This window comes from Orcinus orca, chromosome 16 (genome assembly GCF_937001465.1).
Source record: "Orcinus orca chromosome 16, mOrcOrc1.1, whole genome shotgun sequence".
Lineage (NCBI taxonomy): Eukaryota > Metazoa > Chordata > Mammalia > Artiodactyla > Delphinidae > Orcinus > Orcinus orca.
In genome coordinates, this window is record NC_064574.1 from 19,912,628 (window position 1) to 19,940,261 (window position 27,634).

General features: G+C 52.9%; 1 protein-coding gene across 1 annotated transcript; it reads left to right on the forward strand.

Moving 5' to 3' along the window:
- Window positions 1–1,491: 1,491 nt before the first annotated feature.
- On the forward strand, window positions 1,492–4,914 carry MAFB (MAF bZIP transcription factor B). The gene has a single exon (XM_004272850.4). The coding sequence runs from the start codon at window positions 1,910–1,912 to the stop codon at window positions 2,879–2,881; it is 972 nt and encodes a 323-aa protein (XP_004272898.1). The 5' UTR covers window positions 1,492–1,909; the 3' UTR covers window positions 2,882–4,914.
- Window positions 4,915–27,634: the final 22,720 nt, after the last annotated feature.

Consider the following 27,634-nt stretch of genomic DNA (forward strand, 5'->3'; position numbering starts at 1 on the left):
TCGGGTCTCCGGGTACAGCGAATTTGCGATTTATCCGGTTTCTGCGCCCGGGCCGGGGTCTAGGGAGCTCTTATTTCGGGCCATCCTGTACCCGATACGGAAGGTGCGCAGCGCCCAAGCACTGTCTGGATGCCGTAGTGCGGTGCGCTCAGGGGTCCCCGTCTGCACTCGGGGGAGGTTTCTCATCTGACAGCCCTGGGGCCCCTCGCTGTGGCGTTTCCGCTTTCGGCCATCCGCCTAACTCGGCCTAGGATCTTCTAGAGCAGGGAGCCGCCGCCGAGCACCCCTCCCAGCCCCTCCGCCCCCCGATCCCCGGAGCCGGGGCGCGGAGTTTCATGGCGGGGAGATCAGCGTGGAACTCGCGGCTGAGTCCGAGGACCGACCCGAGAACCTGTACGTGGCTCTAGGGGAATCTGTCTTGGGCTCCGGTGCACACACAGCCTGCGTTCCGGGCCGGCTTGGGTTGGGCGAGTTGGGAAGACCCAGCTGAGTCCGAGTCGTCGGCCGAGACTTCCAGTTGCGGGCCCCGCGATTCGGCGCGCCTTTGCGCACAGTGGCCACTTGGGGTCGCACTTTATGCCTGTTTGAGCCTCTCCTCGGCTGGCTGACGCCGGGATCTGCTTAATCGTTACAAAACGTTCAAACAAAAACAGGGCCGGTTTCCCAGCAGCCAAGAGCCATCCGGAGCACCGTCCTGGGCTGGCCTCAGCCCCCAACCTCGGAGAACTAAGGGTTCACTGCGTTTGGCTGGGGAGAGGGCTTCAGAGCCTTTGGGCCGATTCCTTCCCCACTCCCTTCATCTACTGCATTTGTGGGTGGGGTGTGCGGGGAGCGGCGGGGCCCGCCGAGTCCTGTCTCGGGGCTCGGCCACCACACCCGCCAGGAGGGGGATGGCTCCCGCTTGGCCCGAGGAGTGTCCTCTGAGGCTGAGTTGGATTTGAACACAACTCTTCGCGCCCCAACCCTGCCCCCCAACACACAAACATGCTCAGCCCTGCAAAAACACAGCCACGCACTGCACACACACGGCCCGCGGCCGCGCTGCACACGGAGCGTCCCCCACTGGGCGGGGGACGCTTGGGAACAATGGACCCGAGAGGTGTCGTCCCGGCGCTCATTCTGAGCCTCCTGGGGGTGACACGGACTGGGGTTGGGGGAGCCAAGGGTAAAGAGGGAGGAGAGCGAGCGAAGGGGTGGACGAAGCGGCCCAGCCTATGGTGGTGGAGGCGGGGGGGCTGGCACCGAAGGCGAGCGGGCGGGGGCCGGGACACCGAGGGGGTGGGGGGCTGGGCCCGGGCCGGCTGTCCCTCTCTGCTCCAGCCCTCCGCCAGGCCTCGGCGGCTCTCCGGCTGCTCGAGCCGCCAGTCAGCTGACACGGGGGGCGGAGGAGCTGTCAGGCGCGCCCCGCCCTGCGCCGCCGGTCCGCGGGGCCCGTACAGCCATTGGCCAGCGCGCCGGGCTGCTCGGGCCCCCGCGCCCCGGTGACATCAGGGAGGCGATAAAAGGCAGCGGCTGCGCCGGATCCCGCACAGCTGCACCGCCGGGCTGCGAGCGGCTGAGATCGGGAGAGCCCAAGAGCAAGAGAGCTAGAGAGCGAGCGGCGGGCGCTCGCCCGGCGCCACCCCTCGACCCGGCCGCGCGCGCCCCGCTCGCTTCTCCACCCCTCCCGGCTCGGCCCGGCCCCGGCTCGGCCACAGCCCCGAGCTCTGGGGCGGCGCAGGCAGCCTCGGGACTCTCCCGCGCGCCGCCGCGTCCCCAGACAAAGGCTTGGCCGGCGGCCCCGGCCCGCTGCGCCCTCCGCTCCCCACCTCCCGGGCTCGCCGCTCTTCGCCCCCGCTCCCGGCTCGGCGCGCCCCGGCCGGCTGCAAAGTTTCCCGGGCGGCGGCGGCGGCTGCGCCTCGCGTGAGCGATGGCCGCGGAGCTGAGCATGGGGCCCGAGTTGCCCACCAGCCCGCTGGCTATGGAGTACGTCAACGACTTCGACCTGCTCAAGTTCGACGTAAAGAAGGAGCCGCTGGGGCGCGCGGACCGCCCGGGACGGCCCTGCACGCGCCTGCAGCCAGCCGGCTCGGTGTCGTCCACACCGCTCAGCACGCCGTGCAGCTCGGTGCCCTCGTCGCCCAGCTTCAGCCCAACCGAACAGAAGACCCACCTCGAGGACCTGTACTGGATGGCGAGCAACTACCAGCAGATGAACCCCGAGGCGCTCAACCTGACGCCCGAGGACGCAGTGGAGGCGCTCATAGGCTCGCACCCAGTGCCACAGCCGTTGCAGAGCTTCGACGGCTTCCGCGGCGCGCACCACCACCATCACCACCACCACCCACACCCGCACCACGCGTACCCGGGCGCCGGCGTGGCGCACGACGAGCTGGGCCCACACGCGCACCCGCACCATCACCATCATCACCAAGCGTCGCCGCCGCCGTCCAGCGCGGCCAGCCCCGCGCAGCAGCTGCCCACCAGCCACTCCGGGCCTGGGCCGCACGCGGCGGCCGCGGCGACGGCGGCTGGTGGTAGCAGCAGCGTGGAGGACCGCTTCTCCGACGACCAGCTCGTGTCCATGTCCGTGCGCGAGCTGAACCGCCACCTGCGGGGCTTCACCAAGGACGAGGTGATCCGCCTGAAGCAGAAGCGGCGGACCCTGAAGAACCGGGGCTACGCCCAGTCGTGCAGGTATAAACGCGTCCAGCAGAAACACCACCTGGAGAATGAGAAGACGCAGCTCATTCAGCAGGTGGAGCAGCTTAAGCAGGAGGTGTCCCGGCTGGCCCGCGAAAGAGACGCCTACAAGGTCAAGTGCGAGAAACTCGCCAACTCCGGCTTCAGGGAGGCGGGCTCCACCAGCGACAGCCCCTCCTCTCCCGAGTTCTTTCTGTGAGTCGTGGCCGCTCCCGGCCCCCGCCCTTGCCCCGGCCCGGACTCCCCGTCCCGTGTCCCCAGCCCCGGACTCCCCCGGACCCTGTCCCTGCCACGGCCCCAGCCATGACCTGTTTGACTTGAGGGAGAGGGAGGAAGGGCGCGCGGGACGCGGGCGACGGGAGGGCGCGCGGGCAGGCAGGGGACATTGGCCAAGGCGAGAGCGGTGAGCGCCAGCGGCGCCTCCTAGACTCGAGCAGAGCCAGAGGGAGGCGAGGGGGTGGGAAGTCCCAGAGCAACTTTTCTCCAGGCTGGAGGGCGGCAAGGCATAGTCGCGAGGAGTCGCCAAGGCCGTCTGGAGACTCCTGGCTTCCTGAACTTTGCGCGTTAAGCCGGGGCCGCTTCCTCGCGGCCCGGAGCGTAATCCAGTCCAGCAAGAGAGCAGCGAGGAGAGGAAAGGAGGGGGACCCTGGCGTCCCGGCAGGCGCGAGGCGAGGCTGAGCGAAGCAAGGAAGGACAGACGGACCTGTCTGTCCAGGGTCCGGAGAACACTGGCTCTCAGCCCCGAGACGCGGGCCTCAGTTAGGACGTTCTGCGCGCAAATCTCATCAGTTTTATTGCCTGCTCGATTATATAGAAAAAATACGAAAATCTGCATTAAAAATATTAATCCTGCATGCTGGACATGTATGGTAATAATTTCTATTTTGTACCATTTTCTTGTTTAACTTTAGCATGTTGTTGATCATGGATCATAACCCCCTTGTTTCTTTGGGTGAGAAGGGATCGCAGTTCGGAAACTCCGGCGGCTGCTTGTCGGGTTTCAGTCTATGAGCTGTAGGCTTGTAAATACCCGCCCCGCCAAACCGCTTAAGAGAACCTGGCAGCAAGCTGAGTGTCTTTGTTTGGGTTTATTATTATGGCATTTTTTTGTAAGTAAAAAAACAAAAAACAAAAAACAAAAAAACAAACTTCTGGGCATTTGCATCAGAAAACAACTCTGTCTTGGGGCACCCTTGGAAATTGCATGTTTTCTCCCCCTCCCCTGCCCCCTTTCGGTCCTCTTTTCCTCCCGTTCTAGTTTTCAATTTTGTTTTTGTTGGGAGAAAGAAGACTGGGGTCCCAGCTCCCTAGTACCAGGGCAGGGCAGCTGCAGAGTTTCACACCCTGGAGGCCGGGGGAGTGTCCTCACATCACCTGGTTTTAGGGCTACGTTGACACCCCTAACAAGATAGGAAAGGAAAACAGACCTTGTTTGCTTTTTATTGCAACCAGAATCACCCCAGGGTCCCCACGAAACTCTCCAGGCCCGCACTAATTGCTGGGGCCGAAATGCTCCTCGGGTGACCGGCTTCACCAGCCCAGACTGCCCAACGATGACCTGAACTTATGTTGAACCAATCACCACACTCAGAAAGTACCAGAAACCCAAACATTGGCAAGTAATTTTGCAACTTTCAAGTGCGTTCTTTAGACCAATATGTTATGTGTGTTTCTTTCCCTGCTTTTGAGAGAGCGGGAGAGTTATTGGTGGTGTTACCCCCGCCCCCTTCAGTTGTATAGTAGTTATAGGGAAGATCTGGGTGTTTTTTCTTTATTATTACTTTTTTTCCCCCCTGCAGGTCAGTAAGAGGATTTAAGTTGCACTGACAAAAATACCAAAATGAAAGCGTATTTTTTAGTTCTCATTTGAAATTGCTGGCGCTGCTGGCCGGATGCATTTTTGAGTTTGTATTAGTTGATAAATTAACAGTAATAACAAGATTGTATGAACCGCATGGTGCTTGCAGTTTTAAATATTGTGGATATTTGTCCTGCATCAGAAACGAGCTTCGGTTTTTACGGATTCAACTGTGTTGAAATCAAATTTGCCTCAACAGAAATTGTTTTTATTTCATGTACAATAAGGGATCAATTTCAAACCCTGCTTATGATATGAAAATATTAAAACCTAGTCTATTGTAGTTTTATTCAGACTGGTTTCTGTTTTTTGGTTATTAAAATGGTTTCCTATTTTGCTTATTAAAACCATGGAAATGGTGTTTATTTACAGGACTCCGCATTCGCCTGTCTTTTCTTCTCTTGCCTCTTCAAGTATCGCCCCAGTTTGGGCGGCACCCTCACCCTTCCCCCGGCCAGTGGGGAAACAGACAAATCTGGGCAAAGCTCTCCTTTGAGTGTGTGTGTGTGTGTACCTGAGCCTCAAACATGTCTTCTGCTTCTCACTCTAGGTACGGACACCGGTCAAGAGCCGGTTGATGAGCGGAGAGGGGGGCACACGCCACTTTGGCGGAGCGTTCAGGCTTGGGCATCACGACTGGTCTGCTGGCCTGCTGGCTCTGAGGTTGGCTGAACCCAGGAAGCCGAGAGCTGCCACCCTGATGGGGAAGCAGGGTGTTTCTGGCAATCAGGCTCGTGGGCCCTGCCATTCTGGCCCTCCTGCTTGGAGCACCTGCTGGGAGCAACCAGAATTGCCCTAGAATGCCGGCTCTGAGTGGAGGCCTAGCCCCCTCTCCCCCAGAGCTTGTGAAAGCAGGTGGAATCCAGCACGAGGTCCTGGGGTGTAAGACCCTTCAGACAGGAAGCCCATCCGTGCAAACCATTTGCTGCCATTCAGGCCTGGAGCCCTCAGCCCCAAGGAAGGGCACTGTACCATCGGACCGGGATCTCAACGACTCCACAAATCGGGGGTCGTAGGGGGTTGGGGCATTGTTCTGGTGCTGCAGCTCTGCCCATATGTCCTCGACAGGGAGGTGGTCCCAGAACCTTTCCTTTCCCAGACTCTCAGAGGAGGCAAGGTCGTCTGTCTAGGTTCCTCCAAACCCCTCTCAGCCTTCTCGGAATCCCGTCTAGAACTCTGGGTGGGGACCGCCCCCTCCCACCACCTCTGCAAGAATTCTCTGTTTCTTTGGCAAAGGCAGGTTCCAAGGGGTTTCTGATCTACTCAGACCCAGTATCTGCAGTCTGGGAGACTCAGCTTTCCAGCCCTCGGGCTCCCTGGCCCGGGATTCCTAATATGGAATTTCAGGACCTGAATGGGGAGATGCAGGAAACCGAAGCAGTAGAACCCCAGCCAGGAACTAGAGCTGGAAACAGCCAAGGAGAAGAAAGGGGATGGTGAAACTAACGGCAGTAGATTTTGGCCTAGGTCCCTGGAGGCCTGGGATTGGTGGTCAGGGTACGGCAAAGAGGGGGGAAAGTCCCGACAGTAAGGATGCAAATAATACCAGAGTAATTTACATTTAGCAGAACTTTGGTGTCTGGGAGGAGAGAAGTCAGAGGTTCTAGCTTCAATTAAATTCCAAGGCCCAGTTCATTTCACCAACCCGAAGAGGTACCTGGCAGGGAGGGCTTTGGCTGTGATCTGGGAATAGGATGGAAGCTGGGTCTGGCTGTGGGGTGACTCTACCGGTGCATGCACGGCGGAAGGAGCAAGGAGGTATGATAGCTGGGTAACTGCGTGTGCAAGTGCACATGCACAGAAGGGGTAAAAGCGTGCCCACATGAACGCTGTATCCCCTTTGGGGCAAAAAAGGTCTGGCAGGTGGCGCTCTGGAAGAAATCCGGATGCGTGGCTCGGGGGACCAAGGGAGACCACCAGGACTCCATGCGGTGGAGACTTGACTCCCTTTGGAATCATCCCAAGCCGACTGGCATCCTCCATCTCTAGAGTCGCCTGGACTCCGCCAGAAAACCCTCTGGGCTGGGAAGGGTCGCAAACTCCAAAACGTTGTTCCTCCTTCCCCAGAGCACAGAGACACACAGTCCGGTGACCGACATCATCACGCTGCATCCTGAACGACACGGTGGCTCAGGCCGGTTCAGAGTGACCATTTGCATCTCTGAGAAGCTGACAATCCCATGACGCAGTCCTAGTGACACACTGACACACAGATACACAGACATCCACATCCTGCCTCCACACTGGTGCCCTCTTGGGCACTGTTAGTCCCTGCGCAACCCACCATTAGAGCACCAACCAGCCCGGGCGCACGCAGATGAGAGCAGGGCCTTCGGAGGAGGCCGGGACCTCCAGCAAGCAAGTTCCGGCCACATCCCTGCCCGCCGCCTCGCCGCAGACCCGGCGCCCAGAAGCTCCGGAAAGCGACCGGGGGCCCGAGGTCCTTGGGTTCGTCCCACCCCGGCGGCGCCTTGCAGGCCGGAGACTCCTTTCGGTTCCCACCACTCCCCGCCACCCACGGGCTCCTCGCGACCCTCCGTGAGCCGGGGGAAAAAATTGTCCCCACGTCGGGTGTGCTCCACGCCAGCACGGGTCCCACGCAGACAGGCTGGCGCCTGCCCTTGGGAGCGCATGGCGAGACAGACACACGGGCCTCGAGACTGTGGCTCCGCTGCAGCCCGCGACCCGGGCTGGGGAGGCCCCGGTCCGGTCGCGAGCGCAGGACCCCGCTTGCGACCCCGGAATCTCATGGGCGTGCGGGAGGCTGTGCTGGCTGGACCGGTCGGGGAAGGCGCCATCAGCTCCACTTTCCACTCTGCTCGCGTCCTTACTTTCTTTGCCATTTCCCTTTCCTCAGCTCTTCCTTTGGGAAACTCATCATTTCAGAAAACTTTCTCCCTCCGGTTCCCACCCCCGCCCCTTTTTTTTCCGCCTTTCTCTTCTGCCTTTTATTCCGGCGCGGACTGGCAGAGAGGGCTTTGAGAGCGGGCTCTGAGGTGCCGGGTAAGTGTGGGGAGGAGGGGAGAGATGGAGATGAGAGTCTGGCGTCCCCAGAGCCACCGCGCAGCGCCGGAGCCCTGGCCAGCTGTTCTGGGCTCCCGCCGGCCCGATTCCGCTATCCTCCCTTTCCCCTCCTCATGCTTCCCCCAGCGGCAGGGCTGGTTGGGAATGGACCCGGAGCAAGGTCCTCGCTGGTGCCAGAGGGGACCAGTCGGTCTCCACTCGCCGTGAACGGGGTCCCTGGGGAGCCGGGGCTGGGTCCTACACCCAGACCCTTCTTTCCACACAGCCAGGCTTCCTTCAGTCCAGGGTCTCTGGGCATTTCTGTGGCAGGACAACCCCCTCCCCTGTCAGAGGTGCCCACCTGCCTGCCCACTCCAGCTGTGCCTACCCAGGGGCCTCACAGTGGGAGCTGCCAATAACCATGCCAGGTAACCCAAGATGGTCGTTTCACTTTTTCTGTGACATAGAGATGCAGCTTCTGCCACAGCCGGCAAAACCCTCAGCCACCCATCCCCACTCCTCAAGTTCTTTCTCTCCAGGCCTGGGAAACAGCTGGGTTTAGAGTCTAGTTCCCTTGCAGGCTTTCAGATGCAAAACCCGCTTCTGAGCCCTTCTGTTTTCAGAAAGGAAAACCCAGCACTGGCGTCTTGCGTAACCCTTCCCTCTACAGCCCTCTGTCCGCCCGCCTGGCCTCACAACCCTGAGATAGCAGTGTTTGGATTTGTTATGTAAGGACAGGAGGATTAGAGGTTTGCTCTGCCCCTCCTCCCCCCACCAAAATAAAAGTCCTCACATGGCGCATCCTGTAGACAGTGTCTTCTGCAGCAGCAGCTCTCCTGAAAGAATTCAGTCAGGGTAGAAAAGCTGCTCCGGAGCTTGTGCCCAGCGCAGTACTTGGGGGAGACATGCCAGCTTTCCATGAAGGGAGAGTCCCACGTGCAGGGTGTACCTGGTTTGAGGAAGCAGCCACCATGAACCGTCCCAGGCTGGTACTTACCAGGCTCAGAGGACTAGCCTCCTCTTGGGGAAGGCAGATGCTTCTGCTGCTGGAATTTCATCATTTCTACACTTCTTGCCCCTGGAGCAAGGTGTCCAGACCCTGGAGAGCACCCCTTTCACCTGGAGAGCTCACATTCTTTGTGCCTTGTGTGTCTTCACCATGTGCTACATGCATTTTCTGTGCCTTACACGTGTTCTTAATATCTTGTACCCTTCTCCCTTGTCCTGCACATATTATCTTAAAAGATGCATTTAGATAAGAACATCAGAGCTAACTGTTCTCAGCTGGAGGAAATTAAATATATCAGAAAAGTTGCTGCTCCGGTTTGAAAAACAACCTACCTTATTAATAACGATTTGTTCCAAAGCAAAACTTGGTTTTAGCTGCATCTCCGCATTCTTTGCATGTGAAGGCACTTTCATGTAAAATAGCCACTCATTACACGTTCCTTTTTATTGGCATCAAAAAAAAGATGAAGTCCTCTAGGCTGGAGGGGCTGCCACAGAGGCAGTGCGAGGAGGCCTGCAACTTTTGGAAGAAGCCAGTTGCAGCTTGAGAAGAGAGCTGAAGCCCACAAATCCAATGTTTATATTGTGTGTTTTCCTTTTTGGAGCTTGGGGGCTTTTATCAGGACTTACATTTCGTCCAGTAAATAGACGGGGTGAGAAGCTAGAGGGTGTCCATTTCGGAGCCAGGGATGGTGAGGTGGACATTGAGCCTGGCCTGTGACTCCATCAGAAGTCAGGAAACGAGGCTGTCCTGAGCTTACTTTCAAGTCCCTTTGTTTCTTCTGATCTGTCACTTTCACTGCCCTGACCCTGCCAGGGTTACTTCCATCTGTGTCCTACTGAGGAGAGCCCATGCGCCCGGGCTGGTCTGGGGACAGCAAAGGGCTGCACTTCTCAGTGCAGGACTCGGCATCTGCCCTCCTTTGTGTCCTGGGAATCCGAGCCTGGTACATGTCCATTTCCACGGACAGGAGCAAGCAGATCGCAGTGCATACAAGGTCTGACCAGATCACGAGGTTAATCCCATTACGACATTTCACTTAACTCTCTGAGTGCGGGCTGCTAGTACCCATGCCGGTCAGGGATGGACAAGTAGGCCCAGAGTGGTCGTCTCTTACCCAGGGTCACCCAGTGCAGGGTCTAGGACTTGAATCCCCACCTATCTGATGCCAAAATTTGTATTTTTGCCACCAAACCCCATAAGTCCACTATCCCTTATCTGAAACACTTGGGAGGGGGTAGAGCTTGAGGAAAAGTATGGACTGGTGGGAAATAGCCCTTTTGGGGGACAGTTTCCTTTTTAATTCCCTTTGCAGAGGGCAGTCACTTTCTTGGGGGCATATGTAATGCTCTCCAGCCACAAGGCTCCCTGCCCAGGCACGGAGATGGGGAATGGGGCCTTGGAGATGCAGCAGGACAAACAGCACAAGGGGGTCAGAGGGACAATGCAGGTCTGTTGCTCGTTTCAGACTTTCATGGAGGAGCCAGCAGGGTGGTTGTGTGTATGTGTGTGTGTGTGTGTGTGTGTGTGTGTGTGTGTGTGTTGGGGGGAGGCCCACCTGGCATTGTTAGGCTTGCGACATTGGTGCTGTCTGTAATTAATCAGAGTCCTTTCACCTTTTATCTGTTCTCAACTGAACTTTCCAAAAAATGTATCGTAATGATCAGAGCAAGTGTTTATAGAAGAAGTAGCCTCTAGGTGAGGCAATTTTAATGGAATTACTCATAGATGAACCAAAGCTGTTTCCAGTATGATATTGGAGCTTTGGACCCGTACAGAGATGTGCTTACACTCTTAAGCAGGAACCTGCAGAAACACGTGTGTAACTCATGTTTACATACACAGAGACAGGCACATAGGTGCACACACACTTAAACGCAGAATCCACGTGTGCTTATTTGCCATACATGCACTCTCAGAGTCACTTGCACACACACATGCATGTACATTGCACATGGACCCTCAAGTGTGTATCCATGCCCGTGTGCATGCATGTCCGAATGCTCGTACACAGCCATTTACACGGTGTGCATGGACTGTGCAATATTATGCACGTGCCCATTTGGATTTATACTCGCCCTGAAATACAATCGATTGCATACGTATATACACTCTCACAAAACGCACATGGGTACATACACAAACACACACGTTGTATGTTGAACACTGGCCTTCATATTCATTCACACACAAGCACCATGTCACAAGTGAAATGTGGCACTGGTGGGGTTAATGGAGGCCCAGACTCCCATAAATATTTATACGAAGCACTCAAGCTCTCAAAGTGGGAGACGAAACCTCTCCCTGCAAGCCGCTGTAAATCACGCAGCTGCTGTGTGGTACCTGTCAGATCCAGGGCTGTGTGATCCTGGACTTGTTCCATGAGGGCAGCCATATACGTGCTGGAGCACACGGCCCTCTCCCCGCCTCGCCAGGCATCCCAGCAGATGTGCCAAGGTCGGTCCCCACTCCGAGGATTCTTCTGTGAGCAGCAAAAGGAAGCATTTGAACACTGCTGCTACTGCAAGTGCAGGGTTGGTGTGGGGGGAGGTAAGGGCGAGGCTTTTTGTGAATATCTGAGCCTTGTCCTCTCCAGTGAAGAGAGAAGTTATCCCGGAGGGCCTTGGAGAGCAGGTAGGTGCAAGAGAGGGCTGGGGGTCCTGGGCTGATCCAGGTTCACTGCAGCAGGGACTCCAGTTTCTGGGGTTGAGTTCACCTACTAAATTTTGGGTCCCAGGAGCCTGCTGAATGGCAGTGTGCCGTAGCCGCTATAACCCTGAGTTCAGTGAATATTCTACCTCCAATCCTGCCACCTCAAAGCATTCATTCAATCATCGAGCAAATATTTGTTGTGTCTTCCCGATGCCAGGCACTGTGCTAGGTGTTGGCAATACAGCAATGGGCAAAACCAGAGACAATCCCAGCAAACAAATCCTCATGCAGTTTACAGTCTAGAAGGAGAGAAAGAGAGAGAGAGAGAGAGAGAGAGAGAGAGAGAGAGGGAGAGAGAGATGCAGTTAGATGTTACACTAACCAGGGTATAATTTCAAAAGGAGACAACTGTTATGGAGGAAAGAAACCGAGCTCTCTGAGAGCCTATGTACAACAAAGAAGCTGACATAGACTGGGAAAAGAGTGGTCAGGGAGGGCTTCCTGGAGGAAGTGATGTTTGAATGAAGATCCGGAGCCTGGGTAGGAGTTGTCCAAGTCAAGTGGGTAGGCGAAGAACATTCTAGGTCTAAATTTCTTTTAGTCTTAATTTTAAAATAGTGATCAGAATCTCTATCTCCTCCCTGATTTTCTCACCTTGTTCACTATTCCTGCCACACTGACTGCCTGGTGTTTCTGGAACTTGCTGGTTACCCTCCTTGCTTAGAGCATTTGCTTGAGCTCTTCCCTCAGCCTGAACCACTGTTCCCCCAGATAAAATGTGGTAAAGGGCTTCCCTTGTGGCGCAGTGGATGAGAGGCCGCCTGCCGATGCAGGGGACGCGGGTTCGTGCCCCAGTCCAGGAGGATCCCACGTGCTGCAGAGGGGCTGGGCCCGTGAGCCATGGCCGCTGGCCTGCGCGTCCGGAGCCTGTGCTCCGCAACGGGAGAGGCCACAACAGTGAGAGGCCCGCGTACCGCAAAAAACCCCCCCAAAAATCCCCCCCCAAAACGAAACTGTGGTAAACTCCCTCACCTCCTTTAAGTCCTTGTTCCCATTTCACCTCCTTGATCAAGTTTATCCTGACCTCCCTACTTGATCTGGCAACCGGCTCCCTTCCTCCTGCCTGGGTACTCCTGACCTGCCTTATTCTGCTCTACCGTTTCTTTTTTTGTTTTTGCCCCATAGCACTAATCACCTTAGGACACTGGATTACCTCTTCATTTATTGCTTATTTTCTGGCAAATAAGATCTGTGAGGTCACTGTCTGCTGGCTGTTTTGTTCACTGATGCTTCTAAGCAAGATGAGTGGTGCCTGGCACTGTAGGACCTCAATAACCCAATAATGGGCTGAATGAATAAGTGTTAAGTAAAATGTATTTAAAGAGGAAAGGGGCAATAGCTGTGAAAGCAGGGGTTTAAGGTCCTGGCTATCTGTATTTACCTGTCTATCTATCTATCCAGCCAATCTATATATCTGTTCATTTATCAACCATCTATCTATCTATCCGTCCAATCTATGTATCTATTCATCTATCAATCATCTATGTGCCTATCAATTATCTATCTGTTTATCTATCCATCCAATCTATGAATCTATTCATCTATCAGTCATCTACCTGTCTATGAATTATATATGTATCCATCCAATCTATGTATTTATTCATCTACCAATCATCTATCAGTTATCTATCTATCTGTCTCTCATGTATCTAGTTTTTTGATACTCCTTAACACACATACTGCTAAAAAAAGTGTTTTAAAGGTTGTGTAATCACGCTCCCAAATCTTGTATGTGTCAGTGGTGCACTTTGGGATACATTTTGGTGTCCGTGAGGAGAAAGGCTGCCATCTGATAGGAGAGGCAGGTCGGGGAGCGCTGGGGTGGGACAGCAGGGGAGGGGGATTTGGGGAGGGGGCCAGAGCAGAGCTTAATCTCATTGTTTCCTCCTAAATTCTTGGTGGGTCTTTGAAGAGAAAAAGGCAGGGTGGGGGGATCAGAGAAGGGTCTTGTCAGGATGCTGAGGGCAGGGAGGTAGCCTGTTTCCCACCCGTTGCTGACTGCCCTCCCTCCCCCAGTTTATCCAGTCCCTCGCTCTAATCTCACGCAGAAAAAAAGCCTCCTCCTCCCAGTTGCTTTCTGAGCTGAGAAGAAAGCCTCCTAAATACTTTGTCCCCTTGACAAGTTATTTTTAAAAAGAAATAATGTCTCTGAATCCAACATTTGTGATGATTTTTTTTTTTTTTTTTAAGAGAAAACACTCCACAAATCAACAGCTCTCTTGTTTTAAGCGATTGCTAGGGTTTGGAGAGCAGGCTGCTTGGTAAACACACTTTGTAGACATCCAGAAAAGATTGCATTCAGTATCCTCCAGTCAAAATCAACCTTCCCCGAAAGCTCCTGCTTTGTGTTTCATTGATGCAGGAAGGGGCTCTCTAAAAGCAGACCAAAGACGAGGTTCCTGCAGTTCCCGGAGGACATTTCTTCTGGATAATCCGGTCTGGGAAATCTAGGCACATCTGTGAGCAGCCCCCGCACCCGACTCCCTAGCCGTTTGGCTCTTTACCTCACACTGGAAGGGATCAGCCATTCTGCCCATCTCACGGCTGGGTAAATAGAGTCAGGGGCATCTTGTCTCCAAGCAGAGCTGGGAGAGACTGTGTCTCTGTGTGCCTGTTAATACCACGTGGCCAGTGAACTCTTCCAACTTATTGTTTTAGTTCTTGAAAAATAAGCTGATTTCTTGGGGCCAAATCTGCATTTATATCCCCCATTTCTGGCTTTTTCCACCACCACACCTTAGTCTGGAATGTCCCCGCTTCTTTTTTGGTTAATTCCTAGAGCCTTAATAAACTCGTCTTCCAGGCCCCGCCCTGCTCCTCCAAGACAGCCTGGGCCCTCTTTCAAAAACTTACCTGTGAACATGTCACTGTCCTGTTGGCAAAATCAACAAGTCATTGGTTTGTCTTTGCCCTGGAAGAGAGCAACTTTCCAAATTGCAGTTCCATCTAAACAGTGGCTTTGGCAGTACAAGATGCTGAGCCCAGATTCTGAGGCAATTTGGGGAAGGTCAAAGGTCAGAAGCGAAGTGCAGTGGCCCCTGGGAAGAGTCTGTCCTGGCCTTCAGATGACCTCTAAAGGGAACCCATATTTGCCTGCCTGTCGGCCTGTCCAGCTTCTGTCTCCTTCAAGGTCAACAGAGAGTGAACTTTCTCTGGGTTTTATACATTTATATAGTAGGAAAGTTATATATGAATTGGATTACAGGCATCTTGTATCTAGAAAACCTTTCTCTTGCTTGAGATCTCTAAAAAGAATGACTCTGTTGTGTTCTCTGGGGTGGCACCTTCCTCTCTCTGTTGGCATGATGGAGAAGAGTGACCAGAAGACCAGGAAGTGCCCTGAAGTCCTGCTCTCGAAAAGTAGAAGCATTAGGTTGAAACTTATGAAATTATTGATATGTGATAGATTCATTTTGCAGAACCTGTGAGCCTAAAGTTGGTTCTCGGGAACCTTCCAGGGCATGTTATTCAAAGGATGGCTTGTAGGTAGCAAAGGAATTGGTGATTATTAAGGCCCAGAATGGGATCACTAAGAACACACCATGTCAGACTCATCCTATTTTTATCTTTGATGGTCAGGGGCTGTGGCCTGGAAGAACCTTATTTGACAGACACTTTCCATGTGCCTGGCACTGTTAAGTGTTTTATAACTGTTAACTCACGTAACCCTCACAACAACCTTATGACACAGGGGGATAATATTATCTCCATCTTCTGGATGACGAAATGGAATCAGAGAGGTTGAGTAACTTGCTCAAAGATGCACAACTAGTAAGTGGCAGTGCTGGGATTCAAACCCAGGCTGTCTGAATTCAGAGTCTTTATTTTCAACTATTATACTCTTCTGAGACTGAGGATTGGATGATAAGTGAGGTAGAATCTGGGACTGGTTGAAAAATGCTTCTGGGATTATATGCAGTGGAGACTTGACTCTGGGAAGAGTATGCCTGCCACCCCCAGACCACCCTGCACCCTCTCTTGAGCTATTTGTGCTCCACTGCGGACATTGCTTTAAAATTTTTTTTGAGATATAATTGACATATAACTTTATATTAGTTTCAGGTATACAACATCATGATTTGACATTTGTGTATATTGTGAAATGGCCACCATGGTAAGTCTAGCTAACATCTATAACCATCCCTGCTTACAAAAATTTTTTTTTCTTGTGATGAGGAGGGATCTTACCTTTATTTTTTTAATTAAAAAAAATTTTTTTGTAATCTAATTTTTAAAATTATTTATTTATTTTAAAATTAATTTTTATTGGAGTATAATTGGTTTACAATGTTGCATTAGTTTCTGCTGTACAGCAAAGTGAATCATTTATACATATATGTATATCCACCTTTTTAGATTCTATTCCCATATAACTCATTGCAGAGTATTGAGTAGAGTTCCCTGTGTTATACAGTAGGTTCTTATTAGTTCTCTCTATATAGTAATGTGTATATGTCACTGCCTGTAAATTAATTTTTCTGAGATATTGGCAACTAGTCAACTAGTCAAGAAACCATTGATGGCTCCCCTTCGCCTCCTGGGCACGTTCCAAATTCTTTAGCCTGGCCTTTAGGGCCCAGCACTGGGAGCCCTTGTTCCTCACTCGGCATCCTGTGCTCGGGCTAAATTGACCACAGAACTGGCCCTGGGTTCTCCAACCTCCACACCTTGGAGGTGTGTTTCCCCATGAAGTCCTTTGTCACCCACAGTCCTCCCCTCTTTAGATCACCTTCTTCAATTGCTTCTAGGTCACAGATAGGTTAAGCAACTTGTTCAAGGATGCACAGCTAGTAAGTGGCAGTGTTGGGATTTTTTCCCGACATCCTTACTGGAGCTGCAGTGGGGGTCTAGATGGAATTCAGCTTGTAGAGTCAGGTAGACCCGGGTGTAAACCCGGCCCCTCCTCTTACTGGCTGTGGGGACTTAGGTTCCGACTTCACCTCTCTGAACCTCAGTTGCCTTTTGGTAAAATGGGGAGCATCTTGCCCACTTCTTCTGGATTCAGGGGAGATCTGATGTGATATGGCCTGTCAGTGAAGGCTGGTGGGTGGTGTGATTTCTAGGAGGGTGTGGCTGGGCTGGTCAGAGTCTCCCTCGGATGATGGAAGTTCTGGAGAGAGGGCTGGATCTGAGCCATCTCTGGTCCCCAGCAGTGTTTTTCTGAAAGGGTCCAGCCTTTCAGGTAGGAGGCAGTAGCTCAGGAAACACTCCTAGAAGTAACCTGGAAGGATTAGATTTAGCCGCAAGCCAGACTCCCACATTGCAGCTGGGAGACTGTCAAGCAGGTCTAACCGGTCCCATCCTCTGGCCAGGATCTCGGGGTCAATTTGCATGGAAATTGATTCGCAAGGAAGGCACTGGAAGGCAGTGTGCAAACCCCAGCAGGAGCTCCTGGGAAGTGGGATTTACAGCCTTGAACGTACTGTGGGAAATAAGCTGGAGTTTCAGCCCTGAGTGCGAATAGTCTCACCCCCAACCAGCTTTTTCCAGATGCTCAGAGCCCAGGGAGGCTTGACTCACAGGGCTAGACAGCATTTTTCTGGCATGGTCGCAATGCATGCTTGCCTTCCACCTTGGGAAGCACATTTTGGAGAGAACATCTTGAGTCTTTAGGCTGAGGGCTTGGGTCCCTCACTTGGTGACAGCACAGCCAGTTTTTGGTAGCCGTATTTTATGTGAGCCTGTGTGGTGAGTGTGTCCTGGTACACATGCGTTTGTGGGCACAAGGGCCCCTGGAAGGGTGTGTGTGCATGTGTGTACACAACCACAGAAAAACAGTGTGCCTTTGTGGTTAAGATGGGGGACACAGAGTCAGGCTGCCTGGGTTGGATGGTGACCTCTGCACTTGCTGGCCCCGTGATATGAGAGACATTACTTCCACTGCAAGGTTTCAGACTTTTTTTTTTTTTTTTTTTTTTTGCGGTATGCTGGCCTCCCACTGCTGCGGCCTCTCCTGTTGCGGAGCACAGGCTCCGGACACACCAGCAGCCATGGCTCATGGATCCCAGCCGCTCCACGGCATGTGGGATCTTCCCGGACCGGGGCACGAACCCGCGTCCCCTGCATCGGCAGGCGGACTCTCAACCACTGCGCCACCAGGGAAGCCCAAGGTTTTAGATTTTATATCAGCTGAACGGAACTATAATAATGTTGAGGAGTTAAAGCTCTCATGAGAATTAAGTTAGACGTGCGTGTAAGGTGCTTAACATGGTCCCTCATGCATAGCTTCTCAGTAAAGAGTGATCGCTATTTTCATTGTATTATACATCTAACTTGGGTAATACTGAAGGCAGGAGTGTAGACTCTGCCTTCAAACTGGAATGTCAGTTCCAACATGTTCTAGCCATGTGGTTTTGGACAAGTTACTTAACTGCTCCCTTAGTTTCTTCATCTGTAAAAATGAGGATGATAATATTTGTACCTGTCTCACAGGGTTGCTGTGTCGTAAGGTGCTTAGAACAGTCAGTGCCTGGTGGATACATGGAGCTCTCTGTGTGTTAGGTACTGTTATTATCACAGTCGTGATCTCCATGGTGACCATCACCGTCTTCATCTCCAACTCCATCTTCACCATGGTGATCATTACCTTGTTAGCCACTGTTGGTATCCACTTGCTCTTCTAAAGGAAAGTCTGTTGGTGAGGGGAGCTCTAAGGCAGTTAGTCCATGCTCAGACCATAGCGAAGGCCTGGTGAAGTCTCCATGCATCATCTAGGATAGCACGTTGCCCCAAGTTCAAGTCTTGCCCCACTGTCTTGGTCCCTCTGCTCACAAAGCGCTGTCAGCTACAGCCTGTCCCTCCCAAGGCACTCTGGGTGGTGGGTGAGAGCTAGCCCTCCACACCCCAGTTGGCTTCCTAATAATAACACCTTGCTCCTCCCCAGCCAGGAGGAGTGCAAGAGCCTGGCTGGCCCAGCCTCCCGGGCCCTGAACAGCTGACTGTTGTCCACATTTGCCTCCTTATAAAGGGCCTCCGATTCAGCGCTCAGGAGAGCAAGGGCTATAGCCTTCTTCCCACAACCCAGGCAGGGGCTTCTCCCGGCCACATTGTCAAGACCCCAGCTTCTGCAGAGTGCCAGTTCTGACCTGAAACTCTGGCTCCACCACACTGGGTGGCCTGGGGAGGCCAGGTAATCTTTCTGAGCCTCACGTCCCTCATTTGCAACGTGGCTATAATCATATTCATCTGGCGGGGCAGTAAAGGAGACATGAGGAGTGAACGAGAAAGTGCACATAAAGCAGTAAGTGCAGCGAGCTGCACGGCGCAGGTTCTCACCAGAAAACATGGCCCTTTCTGCCTTCCCCTCCAGCCCCCTCCCAGTCCTGGGGGGTCCCAGGGGACAGGAGTTGGTCCTAACAGATGGACCAGAGGGCTCAGAACTGCTCTCCAATAGGGCCTTCTGGAAGCAGGGACAGGGTGCGTTCCCCTTGGGGGAGAGAACAAGGATGGGTGGGCCCTGAGCCCAAGGTCTGTTGAGACCCAGCCCTCTGCACGTGCTGTGTGTGTGAGCTCACCACCTCTACCTACTGGACACAGGTTACAGAGCCGGAGGTCAGGGGCTGCTTACCGTGCCCTTTCTTGTGTCCCTGGGAACTGAGAGAGTCGGGAGCAGGTGCAGGGGCCACTGCCCGGCACTTGGGAGTGGAGTGTATATGGGGAAGTGAATGAAAGCCTGCTGATCTTCAGGCATAAATCCCCCTCATTCACTCAACAAACACTCTGTGCTCAGCACTTCTGCACCCCCAACCTCTCTGATTCCCGTGTCATCCTACAGTAACTCTGAGTCGTTGTGAGTCTGTGCTCCCAGGTGGCAGCTTGTGAAGGACTGGGGTTTGTGCCCAAGTCCTCCTTCTAGGTGGCTGAGCTAGGGTTTGAACCGGGGTCTGTACACAGGTCCGAAGGGGCTTGAATTCCAGGATGAGGAGTTTGGGGATCACCCTGCAGTGATGGAATCCTGCCGCCATATCACTGCTGTGTCATGGAGCCCAGGGACACAGCTGCTTGAACTAAGAGTGGACATTTGATCCCAGTTGGGCCAAGAAGCATCAGTTTCCCAGAAATTAGAGTTTGGATTCTGGGGTGCTGGTCAGAGTGTGGTAGGAGCTGGGGAGGGGGAAAGGGTGGGGAAGGAGAGTCGGGGCAGCTTCAGCTGGTCCTTGTGCCTGAGGTCCTGGAGAAGGGCTCTCTGCAGAGAGGGAAGGATGAAGTTGGCATCTAGAGAAAGCTGAAGAGGATTAATGTGGCTCCACGAAGCTGGGTATAATAGAGTGAGCCGGACTACTACAGATCAGTGAAAAAGACGCGGCAGAACATAAAAGCAGGGTGAAAGAGTGAGAGTGAACCGGAAGTGACATTCTGGTTCACATGGGGCATAAAGTCCATGTTGAGATGGGCCTCAGAGTTGCCTCTGGGCTTCCTGGTGGCCAATGGGAAGAGGCCAAAAAGACCACTTTTTTCTTTTTTTTGGTACGTGGGCCTCTCACTGTTGTGGCCTCTCCCGCTGTGGAGCACAGGCTCCGGACACGCAGGCTCAGCGGCCATGGCTCACGGGCCCAGCCGCTCCGCGGCATGTGGGATCCTCCCGGACTGGGGCACGAACCCGTGTCCCCTGCATCGGCAGGTGGACTCTCAACCACTGCGCCACCAGGGAAGCCCAAAAATGACCACCCATGGTTCTTCTCAAGGAAACATAAGCATTGTTGGCCCTGGGGCTGGAGAGAAATTTCTCTGGTGGACGATCAAATACCCAGACAGATTTTTGGTCGGGGAGAGATGAGTAGAAGTAGCAGAGTCTGCTCTGGGAGTCAGGAGACCGCATTCTGGTCCTAACTTCACGTGTGAACTTGGATGGTTTCTTAGCCTGTCTGAGACTTAGTTTCCTACTGTGACATGGGGCACCTGTCTTCAAGGGCTCTGAAAATGGACTAACGTATGTGATGGAATTACCAGGCCCACAGCTCTTGTCCGTAAGGCTAGGCTCCCTCCCTACCTCTGTCTGAAAGCTGTTTCCCTTTAATTAAGCTTCTTATTGCTCTCCTGACCTCTTCCTGCCATGGGCTAGCTCCTCCCAAGGTACACTCACTACCCCTGGGACCAAGGCACAGCCAGGTGGCTGCTGGCATGTGGTCTCCTGGAATGAGCAAGGGAGTCTCAGCTCCCCGCTGAGACTGTGCCGGTTGCTAACAGAATGCAAGCCAGGCTCCACCAGCCTGCCTTCTGCCAGGGCCTCCTCTGCGCCTGGCCCTGGATGGGGCTGACACCTCTGCCCCTGAGCCCTGCTCAGCCTCCATCATGTGCCCCTCAGGCCCCTGTACGTCTTCCAGCACAAATCCTAGGAGTGGATAAATATTTGTCTGTGTGATCAGTTGTTTTAACATCCACCCCCCAGCCAGGACACATGGGTCATAGGCATGGTGTATTTTGTCCTCCACTGTTATGTTGGTCCATATATAGTACGGTGCTTGCTACATAGTAGGTGCTTGAAATATATTGACTGAATGAATGGATGAATGAATGGATGAATGGATGGATGAATGAAACCTTGTAATGGTCGGTCCTGGGGAGTCAGGATCGCTATCTCCATTTTACAGTTAAACTGTGTTTTCATCTCATTTTCCACCTCCTTAGCAGGCCAATTTCTACTCATTCTTCAGGTTTCAGCCAAAACGTTAGTCCTTTAGGAAGGCCACACTAAATCTCTCGACTGGATCAGGCACCCCACCACTATTGCCAGCCCCCTCCTCTCCAAGGTGTGCCCAGGTTCCCTTCCCCCACATCCATCTACTGGGAGCTGTTTATTTGGGTTCGTGACCCTCTTAATTCCATCAGTTTCATAATTTTCAGGGCCCAGTGCGAAATGAAGATACAGGGCCTTTTGTTTAAAAATTATGGAGAAGTTTAAGATGGCAATAGAGCATTAAAGCAAGCGTGACCCTTTCTAGCTGTGGGGTCCTGTGTGACTACGGGGGTCACATGCCTGTGAAGCTGGTTCTGATTCTGTGACAACACAGACATTGCAGGTCTGGGTTTACTGCTGCCTCCTCCTGCCCTGAGCCTCACACAGTGCCTGGTCCTCATTAGCATTTCATTTAAACATCAAATGAATAAATGAATGAAAGCCGATGTGTGGATAGAAGTTACATAGCCTCTCTGAGCCTTATTTTTCCCATCTGCCAAATGGGGATATCTTGCTTCTCCCCCACAGGCAGGCAGTGAGGACCTCCTGGGCCTTGGGGCTATGGGATCATGTAGCACATGTCCTAGAACTAGTCAGTTGCAGGTGATCAGAGGACAGAGGCTGCTCTGTGTGGGGCAGAGTGAGGTTGGGCCTTAACAGGTCAGTGGACTCTGCTCTCTTCAGGCGGCCAGCCTGCTTCTGATGACATACTCCTACCTGGCTGGAGCCCAGGGATGAGGGACAGACTCTGAGCCTCTCTCCCTTAGCAACCTGGTTTATTAAATAACTACCACGTATCAGGCAATCTGCATGCATCATCTTTTATCCTGTTTGGCAGATGGAGGCATCAAAGTTCAGAGAGTAAAAATGGTACATCCAAGGCTACTCGGCTGGCAAGGGGCAGAGTCAGCTGTGGAAGCCAGATCTGTCATCTCTTAGACTGGTGCCCACTGAGAACGAAAAGTACACACCGTGAGAGATGGGTCCGCAGAACCCTGCATGAGTGTGTATGTGTGTGTGTGTGCGCGTGTTCCAGTGTACAAGGCATCCTGTGTCTCAACTCGAGACCCTGCTGATCTTCCCTGAAGCCCATGCAAGCAGGCCTGCTCACCCCTGGGTCTGGAGGCCGCATGGATTGCAGGCCGTCCTTGGTCGGTGTCATCATCACACGTAGCCAGCAGTGTTAGAATCCATGGGACAAACATTGCTGATTTTCCTGGGGTGCTAGGAATTATTATATATTGGCTTCTTGACCTCTATGATTTTTGTTGTTTTTGGTGGTACGCGGGCCTCTCACTGCTGTGGCCTCTCCTGTTGCGGAGCCCAGGCTCCGGACGTGCAGGCTCAGCGGCCACGGCTCACGGGCCCAGCCGCTCTGTGGCACATGGGATCTTCCCGGACCGGGGCATGAACCCATGTCCCCTGCATCGGCAGGCGGACTCTCAACCACTGCGCCACCAGGGAAGCCCACATCTATGTTTTATAATTAGGGAAATCCTAGTTTTTAAGCTTAAAACTGTACTAAGACTTTTGGGATACCTGTAGAAGCTTGCTTTAAAAAAAATTAAGGAAAGGCACAATGTAAACAGAAAAAAAGGAAAGAAATCCTTCTGTCTCACTACAAAGCCATCATGAATTTATAAACCTCCCCCCACACACCATATACACAGACACACACACACACACACAGACACACACACACACACACACGCCCTTTCAAAGGCTCCAGAGGCCAAAGTCTGACTACCCATTTTGAAAACTGGAATTTGAATGTTTTTACAGGACGGTGACACAAGCCTGACTTCTCCCTAGAGTCTTACTTCCCCCCACTTCCCGTCTTGTGCCTCAAAAGCATTGTGTTTCTGAAACTTGGCAAGATGGACACTTTGTTTTAAACAAAAATGGGTCCAACCTACACCCAGTGTTATGAAACTTTTTTCTTTTGCTTAACAACATGTTTTGGACATCTTGTCTGTACAGAGTCTGACCTCACACTTTTAAACAGTTGCACCATGTTCCAAAGATCTGTAGCTTGAAACATTGTTCTTTATAATAAAGCAGCAGTGGACAGCCTCTGGAACAGAATGTGTCAAAAAGGAGACTTCAAAGAAAGGTCCTGCTTGGGGAAGCTCACTGTGGTCAGGCTCCCAGAACCGTGGGGTCTGTGGATGCAATGGCTTTGGCCTTCGGAGGAACTTGGGTTGCAGGTGCCCGGCCCGTGGGAAAGAGCACGGGGCTCAGTTCTTTGTGCAGGGGAAGCACTCTCTTACCCACTGATTCCCACCTTCATGCTCATATATTAACACACTTGCCCACGTTCTTACACACACACGGGTCATTGAGTGTGGTTCTCACAATGAGATGTCCTCCACCAGATGAGGAAACTTTGAGGCTCAGCCAGGAAACGAGCCTCATTTTTCCCATCTGCAAAATGGGGATATCTTGCTTCTCCCCCAACAGGCAGGCAGTGAGGACCTCCTGAGCCTTGGGGCTATGGGATCATGTAGCACATGTCCTAGAACTAGTCAGTTGCAGGTGATCAGAGGACAGAGGACAGATGTCCCCACAGACACACAGAGGGTCAGAGGCCGAGTCTGATCGGCACCTCTCTGCCCCTTTCAGATCTGAGAGGAGCTACCCAAACCTGGCCAGATGAGACCTGGGAATTTACGCTGGAATGCTCTTGAACTTGGAGGCTGTAGCTTGTCCATTGCCAGTCTGGCCACCTCCAGCCTCTTCCAGTGTCCTGAGCTCCAGGACAGATGCCGAAGAGAGATGCTTACTGACGGATTCGACTGCCACAAATGTAGAGCTAGGACGGCCTTTTCCCATTTGTGGAGGCAGAATAATGGCCTCCCAGAGATGTCCCTGTACTAATCCCTGGAACATGTGAATGTGTTATCTTACCGTGGCAAAATGGACTTTGCCTTTATGATTAGAGTTTGTGACCTTGAGGTGGAGAGGTTACCCTAGATTCTCGGGTGGGGCAAATGTCATCACAATGTTCTTAAATGTGGAGAACCTTTCCTACTTGTGTGCAGAGAGAGATGTGGTATGAAGCAGCGTTGGAGAGACACAACATGGCTGGCTTGGAAGAAGGAGGCAAGGGCTGTGAACCAAGGAGTGTAGGCAGCCTCTCCAAGCCAGAAAAGGCAAGGAAACCAATCCTCTCCGAGAGCCTCCTGCAGACAGCTTGATGTTAACCCAATGCGACCACGTCAAACTTCCAATCTATAGAACTGCAATTAAAACTATAATATAGAACCCCCCATGTATCCAGGAAAATCCACTTACTTATCCACAGGGCCCTTCCTTGGTTGTATCCCACACGTGCACACACACAGTCAATGCTACCTGGATCGAGTATGGTTTATGACTCCAGGCATGGTGCTAAGTAATCAGAAACGTAATGATAATACTATTCATGCTGATACTGATGGTAACAACAGCAAACACTGCAATCAACCTTCCATCCCTTAGTCCATTTGATAGATAGAGACATTGCGATGCAGAGAGGCTAAGTAATTCTCCCAGGGCCACTCAGCTAAGAGGTGGAGCGGGGATTTAAACTCTGGCCATCTGAGTCATGTTCATCTGCTCACCGCATACATCCCCTCACATTTTCACAGAAAATCACACAAGCACTTCACGTGGCTCTGCCCAGCCTCATTGGCCCCAGGGTGCATGAGAGGACCGGGTGGAGAAAGCTGAGTTCAGAAACCCTGGCTCCAAAGGAAGATTTTCACGGACGGTTCCTGTCAAAGCTTCGAACAATGTATTCATAAGAAAAAAAAGTTGCTAATCACCCCCCCCTTTAATTTCACATCTCTTTTTGTGAAACTTCACTCATTTCAACCAGATGATGGGTTCCATGTGTAATTAAACGTGAGTCAGTGTGTCTGGCTTGGCAGGATTCTTCAGACCTGTCAGCTCTCAGTAGAGGCTGCGTCCTTCGTGGGAGTGATCCTAGACTTCCGGGTCTGGAAATGCAGTCTCCCGAACCCAGGGCATCCTCCTCTGCCCACCCCCACCACCTCCCCACAGCCCCCCAGGGTCACCAAGCCAGGCTGGCTGGGGACCACAGAGATAATTGGTGTTTTCGGGCAGCCAGCAGCTGGGGGTTCACAGCCCCACCTCCTTACCTGCCTCTGGGGCAGGGCTGGGTCCACTGGAACCTGTCGGGCTGGTTTGGAGGTTGTTATTACTCTGGCTCTCTGGGATGGGATGGAGACCTGGAGGAGGGTGGGAATGGGGGAAGGGGGGCTTGGGGGGATGGGAGAGAGTGGGGAAGAGGTGGGATTGGGGCTGGGATGGAGAGGAAGAGAGTGAGAGTGAGGGGGGCATGGAGATAGAACGGAGCTGGGAATGAGGGGATGGGGGGTGAGAGGAGAGGGGTGAGGCTCCGTCTCTGCTCACTCCAGCCTTAGCCAGCAGATTTCCTCATTTCCCTCCCCTCACTCCCCACTCCAAGTCCCAGAAGAAGGACCAGATCCGATTCTCTATCTAGTTCAAGGTCTGATATTTAATCAGGATGGAAAATCACTTTGAGAATCTCCCCCAAAATAGCGGGAAGCCCACCAGGTGAGGGTCCAGCCGGACTCTGCTTCCTTTTGGCCCTACTCAGGCCAGTGAGGGGTGTTGGGGGCTCTAATTCAGTCTGAGGTGCTTACAGGGAGGGTGTAGGAGCAGTTGCACCCTGAGAATTGATGAGGCCGTCTACACAGCTGGGTTACTGGGTAATCTGACAAAGCAGATGCCCCTCTTTCTGCTCTCAGCCACTTTGGACCTAATTACTAGAATAACTAAGATCTAAGTTATTTCCCATTATTAACCTCCAATCCCATTATCAATCTCCAGCCGCTTTCTTCTTGCCAATTTAATTCTCCCTCTTCCTTCCTTTTCTCCTTCCAACAACACAGTCAACCTTGTGTTTTGGGTCAGGGTACAGAGGAGACCCCGACCCTCCCAGAGCTCTCAGCCTAGGGGGCAGCACTCTGCCTGCTTGTCTGAGAAACTCCCGGAGGGCATCTCAGAGAGGTGATGTTTGAGCTGAGGTTTGAAGGATGAACAAATGGGGATAGGTAATGATGGTGGAGGCCAGTAGAGAGAATACCCACTGAATTGCCACCCTGTTCTTGTCTCTCCTGTCCTTTCTCAGTGAATTCTCATGAAGAGTACAAGATAGGCTTTATGGCTCCAATTTTATGATTGAGGAAATCAGTGTGTTCAGAGAGATACAGTGACTTGCCCAAGTTCACACAGTTGGACCCAGGGGCGCGGAGGTAGGACTCAGACCCAGGTCAGAGTGTTAAAACTTCACGTTCAATCCACTAGAGAAATTCTTCCATCGGGAATGTTCCAAGCTGAGAGCATGAGAGGATGAAATAGGTGGGAATTTGAAGAATCATCAGTGGTTCTGGATGGCTGGAATGTGCCTGATGCCATGTGGGGCAGTGGTGGCGGGGGGGTGGGGGGGTGTTATAGGCGTTTGGCAAGGGCTAGGTGAGGAGAGTCCTAAGAGTCAGGCTCGGGAATTGGGAACTGGGAGGCATGGAAGAATTATTTTTGAGAAGCAGCAGGGGCTTGGTGCTTGGAGCAAGCAGACTCTGGAGCCAGCCAGGCAGGTTTGAATCCTGACCTGGCCACTTACTGCCATGTGACCCTGAGCTAGTCTCTTAACCAGGATTGCTCCCTAACCAGGCAAAGATAGGATCTACTCCGTGGAGTTGTTATGAGCATTGAAGAGTTGCAGTGTTTAGCGCAGAGCCTGGCACACAAAACAGCTGAAAATTATTCCTGTTTTCTTTCAGAAATCTAACGTCTGGGGCTGGTATGGGGGATTCTCAGGAAGCCTAGGAAGGGTGGTTTTGATTTCTACATAAGACATACTGAGGCTGCAGGAGGCTGAGGTGGGGTATCCCGGAGCCCAGGATGAGAGGAGGGGGACGGGCAGGCTCAGGGAGGCTAGACTGGGGGCAGGTCCTACCATCTCACCTGCCTATGCCCTCTGCCCTTTTCCAGCAGTTCTTGAGTGATGAGGGTGGGGAGAGGAGGCAGGGAAGACAGAGATCAGAGATGCCAAAGGTCACCCATGGGGCCCCAGCTCCTCCCAGGGAGGTAGCTCTGGGAAGCCCAGGGTGAGGGCAAAGGGCAGAGGGCAGCCCAAGCATCTCTCCTCCTCCGGAGCTGAGGACAGGCAGGGCTGGGGCTGGACCTGGGGCAGCCTGGATTTTCCTACTGTTTCTCTGTGTGCACAAAATTGGCCTGAGTCCTGGGGCAACTGGGCCTTTCTCCTCTCTGACGGTGTGGCTGAAGAGGCGAAAATGCTTCCAGGAGGAGAGTCACCGCCCAGGGGGATGACCTGGAGGGGTCTGGCCTGTGCCATGGGATACCCCCCGACCCACTGGGCTACACCCTAAAGAGTGGCTTCGGTTAGTTTGGAAGGGGACCCACAGACAGCGTGCCCAGGGCCTACTTCTCTGACGTTTCCTGCAGGCTCAGTGGGACCTGTGCTACTGCTCAGGATACTCTTAGGGGCCCATGGAAATATTTTCATTTCTTTAAAGTCAGAAGCAAAAGAGTGGATATCGTTCAGCCTGGATTATATTTTTCTTTATACCAACGCAGTCACGCATTACAATTTTAAATATATATTTTTGGAGGTCAGAGCCCATGAAAGCGACAGTTCCTAGGT